The sequence below is a fragment of the Mizuhopecten yessoensis genome, unplaced genomic scaffold (genome assembly GCF_002113885.1).
Source record: "Mizuhopecten yessoensis strain PY_sf001 unplaced genomic scaffold, ASM211388v2 scaffold10441, whole genome shotgun sequence".
NCBI lineage: Eukaryota > Metazoa > Mollusca > Bivalvia > Pectinida > Pectinidae > Mizuhopecten > Mizuhopecten yessoensis.
The window spans coordinates 224,801-230,323 of NW_018408548.1; the positions used below are offsets into that span (position 1 = coordinate 224,801).

A 5,523-nucleotide genomic window follows, 5' to 3' on the forward strand; every position below is an offset into this window, starting at 1 on the left:
GGTATACTGTGTCAAGTCTCGGGAAGGCACCCTGGTGTGTGGTATACTGTGTCAAGTCTCGGGAAGGCACCCTGGTGTGTGGTATACTGTGTCAAGTCTTGGGAAGGCACCCTGGTGTATGGTATTCTGTGTCAAGACTAGGGAAGGCACCCTGGTGTGCGGTATACTGTGTCAAGTCTCGGGAAGGCACCCTGGTGCGTGGTCTACTGTGTCAAGTCTCGGGAAGGCACCCTGGTGTGTGGTATACTGTGTCAAGTCTCGAGAAGGCACCCTGGTGTGTGGTATACTGTGTCAAGTGACTGAATCCCCAGCAACTCAAAAATCAATTCATAGAAACAGTTTCACAGAAAGCAACAGAAAAGTACACATATATATCTCAATATTTTCATAAAGAAAGATAGATCATCAAACTTACTATGGGAGTAAATACACTCCAAAATCATCAGGTTTAGCACTTACATTTTTCTTCTTTGTACTTGGGCAAGAGGTTAGCCTGTCGCTTAGCTAACATGAAGGCCAGGAAAGACAAAACGAAACCATCGAATATGAGTACAATAGACAGGATGAATGCCCATCTCATGTTGCAGCGTCCCCAGTGGTATTTTCCAGCCTCCTTTCCACAGACTTTGCGGACCATATCATCGTTCCAGCCACTTGGAAACACGATACATCCAGCTGTCATGCACAGAGCTGAAGAAATCAAATTTGAAAAAAACACAGTAAATTTACAAACACTCTTGATATCTATTTGAAATCGATTTTTCTATAAATATTCTAATTTATAGCTTTTTGTGCCTACCATGAAGAAATGGGACAGTGCTTTTACCAGCACAATTATAGGCAGGTTTTTAAAAAAAAAATCTTAATTGGTTTCATGCGATATATATCACTAATTTTGTTTGCAACACCTTAACTTCAGGGAACGCATGCACTCTATAAAACTTAAGAAAAACACTGACATGTCAGTTAGAGCTCCACCATATGCCTTACCATAACACCCCACCCACCCCCGCACCCCTCACCAACCCACCCACCCGATCTTTGTTTTAGTACCAGGCTATCTATTTAGTGACCTTGAAATTAAAAACACTTTTGGGACTATTTAAACCCCTTTTGTTACATCAACATATCACAGTGCATCACCATGTCAAATTTCAAAACAATTAATCTACTGATTCTGAGATAATTAATACGGAAACAAAAGAAGTGTGGACGAACAGACGGACACTGTGATTACTATACAGCACCCACATCTCTAAGGGTGTGCGACCCTAAAAAACACTTTCAAAAAGTACTCCTTGCAATTTGTTTGCTTGATTTGATACTCATTGTCAACAGTATCTCAGATATTTATACCTGTTTTCTGATACCAACTTCAGAAAGTTCATAGAGAAGTGGTCTCTCATTAGAGGTCAGGTCTCTTCATACAAGTTCAGTTAAGATGAAAATCACTTCAATGAGTTTATAATTAGCCTTTTCACACAGGTACAGGAATGAGGTGGTCTTGACTATACATGCATTTCTATAGCTACCTCATTCATGTGATTTTATACCTTTGTGATTATAATGTGTCTGCATGGTGATAATTGTTCTTTAAACATATTTTAATTGCATGTTCAAACCTTAATACAATTTAATGTATTCTTAACTTCAAACCTCCAATATATGAACTAATTTTGTTCACCATATAGGTTAATTTCAACCTATGATATGCTTTTTGCTTACCAATATGTTAAAACACATACAATGAAATAAACTGTATGCTTTTGTTTAAACACATCAGAATTTATTGTGCTGATGTTTAAACCATACATGTAGATAAAACTTTGTTTAAAACAATTGTGAAACAAGTTCTATTGATTTAGCACTCTTGTTTGGCCCCGATGGCAGTGCACAGGGGTTTTAATGTGGAAACTGGAGTACCTGGAGAAAACCCAAGTGATCAGGTAAGTGACTCCATACATTTTCATGTCTTATCAGGGAATCAAACCCCAGCATCTTAGTGAAAGGCGCGTGCGCTAACCACTACACCACCAGTGACCTAACCACTCAAGAACATGGCGGCACTTTATATATATGTATCAAAACTTACTGGCAATCAACTGGAGCCACCCACAGATCTTGAGGACCTTGTCTGCTTTGAGGAAGAAGAACAGGAGGATGCAGACGATGCTGATGATGAACAAAAGAGCTGAAATGCCTACCAACATGCTGGCCGCACGGAACGAATCATTGAGGATGGTTTTAAAACTCATGAAATCTCCTTTACAAGAGTAGTCGCCATCCACCTGTGTAGAACAGATCAATTAACATACAATTAAAAATAACAGATCAATTAACATACAATTAAAAATAACAGATCAATTAACATACAATTAAAAATAATATCCAACAAAAAAAGGAACATCTCTCAATACAAATTCAGAGTTACAATGAATCCTCATCTTGTGTGTCTTCTGTCACAGAATTCTTCCCATGAGCATCAATATATTATGATGACAAAACAAATTCTTATATCTCCTAAAGGGATTGGTTTCTAATGATTACATGCAAATATTACAGTTAGAAACACACACACACTCCCATTTTTGCAGATACCATCTATGGCAATGTATCCTCTTTTTAGCTGCCCACTATATATATACTGAGGCTCAAAAAGCAATGAATTACGTGGATGAACAAATCGATGCCCTTTGTGGACAGGTACTTATGTGGCCTCTGTGAGCAGGTTTGATTGTCAATTATAAATACATTAAATTAATTGTCTGCTGCTCTGTCAAATTAAAAAAAAACAAGGTGCAGCACCTTCGTGATATTAGTTTTATATTTACTTTCAGAAAAAGAAAGCCATAATATTGTTGTCATGTATAGAAGCCGAGTTATTTTCTTTACCATACCTGTAACGTTTCGCAGTATTCGTAGAGTCCGAAGAAGCCTACCCCCGGGGATTCCGCAGTATCCCCGAGCCACTGGGGCTGTACGAAGGAGACAGCGTTGAGGATAGCGAAACAGATCGTGAGTATAACCCACATGACAGTTATGACTCGTGAGGCCCACAGGTACTTGTTGTGCCGCAGTTTGGTCACCTCAGTCGAGTAAGCGATTTCTCGACTCATTTTGTCGTGTTTTCCCTCCTCGATATTCAGATCAGACTCGGTTTCCTCCTCCGTCTGCCGCTGATAAGATGTTTGGGTGAGGTCTATTCTAGGTACTGCTAACTTTCCTACCTCACTAGACAGGTGAGTTACTTACCTGGCTCAGGTATAAACAATGATAAAAGAACCGGTTCGACGGGTCTATTTTTGTCACAAAGTGTACGAGTTATCGTTCTTCGTACTCTGGCTATTTATAATTATGTACAGGTTCTAATCTCGTCTAATATATAATCAATATATTATGGGTGTATTGACAGACGAGGCTTTAACACGTGTGCTTTGTGTGTATATTCGGAATGACATTCATCAGTTTGGTATGAATAATAAACGTTAAGTTTGTTTTGAACACACACATGAATTGAAAACTCTTTTTTCGAGCTGTTTGACCAATGTTTCGACTCTTATACTGCTGAACACAACTAAGCCACAATGTGCCAAATCAATAGAGTCAGCTGTCAGAAAATATCGAGACATTTTGCCACACTAGATCTAATACTGCAGGCAAATTTCTTATTTAGATTTTAATTCACAGATATATATATACATTTGTACATAATGATAGGTACATCATATATACTCTATCGAACATAGCAGTTTGCACACTTTTGAATACCAACAAATAGTGATGAAATTACTTTAAAAGTCACGTTGTTTAATCTCCTCAGTATGTTTTATATGACTTGATTAAGGTCGGTTGATGTTAGTGAAGTAAACATCATCATTTATTGCTCGTTTAAAAAAGGAAACCTAGAGGCGGTCGGTCGAGAAGGAAGTGAAGGAAGCAGGACGGACGTGGGACAAGTACAACGATGGTCCCAAGACAGACAGCACCGGAAGTTTCTGGTGATGGCCTTATGTGCGACACCGCACGCAGTGGATTAAGTAAGTAAGTAAATAAAAAAGCCCTACACTTTCGAGAAATATATGCTTTGATGTCACTTTTAATAAAATAAAATAAAAATCAATAAACATGCAAGTCCGTGTTAATTACAACACGTTTTAACGTTTTTAACATGTTATATGTAATTATTAACAATGACATACATCGACATTGTAGAAGATATTACAGATGTTATTAAATATTATTTTCTCACTCGCAGCAAGAAAAAACATGAATATTGTAGATGAGGACTGACGCTCTTCCGGCCGAAGTAAGCTTCCGGGAGTAATCTTTATATTGAGACTGGATATAAACCGGAAGGAACATTTGTGTTTGAGCATTAACCAAAACTTGGGACTGTTAAATTCATTTATAAATCCTTTGGCCCTTTCTGATGTACTGACGTGTGTCATACTTGTACTTTTCAATACATAAACATGTTTGATGTCATCTGTCCAGAACTTGAATCAGCCTCGTATAAAACCATTGATTAGGGGGCGTCGACTCTCCAAAATACGTCGGTAAAAATGACAAATTTCATCCACGAAGTTTGAAAACCAGTAAACTACTATTTTGCCTCAGTCATATCGAGTTAAAAAGTATATGACATTTGAAATCTTGATTTGCACTCATGAATCACTATCTGAGAGAAGGTGTTCAAAGCCTTTTTACATGTCGCTGTTTAAGTTCAAAACTTTATTTTGACTTTATTTTCATTATTCATCTTATATCGTTTTCAAAGTTAAAGCATTTAAAGAGTTTATCTGATATATGTCTGCACAATTTTATCATTCAAAATAAAGAACTTAAATAAATGTCTGTTTACGTAATCCATCAAAAGATACCATAAACATACCGATTGCTCAGCAACCTCAGGAACAGGGTTTGATCAAGGAGTAATGGGGGTTCGTTCTCCCAATCATACAATTTCAATAATTTAAAAAAGGTGGAAAGAGATGAAAAGAAGAAAAGTGACTGAAAATGAAATGACACACTCCAAGTATTTAATGTTAGTCACAGCCAGTGCCGGGAGTGGATTCATCATTTAGGAGCGGGTCTAGTGTATGGGGACCAGTGGGACCAGGGGACAAGAAGCCCTCCCCGACAAATTATCATAGGACATTTTGTGTGTAATTTCTTAGTTAGAGGAAACATAACGATACAGGATCAGTCTAAACTTGCTCAAAACGATATGCATGTGATTAAAATTTAATAAAATAGGGTACGTCTTCTCTTATCAGCAATTATTTGGCTTATTTCGCGAACTTAACACGTTTTTAAAGTCAAGGGGGAGGGGGTTCCTATGTTTGAGTTGCGACACTCAGGGTTATTTTAATAATGTGTTTTGGTGCATTCTGAGGCCTAAATTAGATGATTTTTTTCAATTCTAATTATTAGATTTTGACCTTTTCACACTCAATGCTACAAGTTTTGTGTTTTGATTTGTTTGGTGTGGGGGTCGTTTTTAGGGGGGGGGGGGGGGTTTTT

General features: G+C 37.7%; 1 protein-coding gene across 2 annotated transcripts in view; it reads right to left on the reverse strand.

The window, feature by feature from the left end:
- The window catches only part of LOC110460598 (lipoma HMGIC fusion partner-like 3 protein), a 12,148-nt gene extending 8,883 nt beyond the window's left edge, over positions 1–3,265 (reverse strand). Inside the window, exons 1-3 of one of the 2 annotated variants that reach the window (XM_021513589.1) lie at positions 2,898–3,262; positions 2,093–2,288; positions 460–690 (exon numbers count right to left, since the gene is read on the reverse strand). In XM_021513589.1, the coding sequence (XP_021369264.1) occupies positions 460–690; positions 2,093–2,288; positions 2,898–3,116 (646 nt within the window). In that variant the 5' untranslated portion in view covers positions 3,117–3,262. Of the gene's footprint in view, positions 1–459; positions 691–2,092; positions 2,289–2,897 lie in introns of both variants that reach the window. The other variant, XM_021513590.1, reaches the window with a different exon arrangement.
- Positions 3,266–5,523: the final 2,258 nt, after the last annotated feature.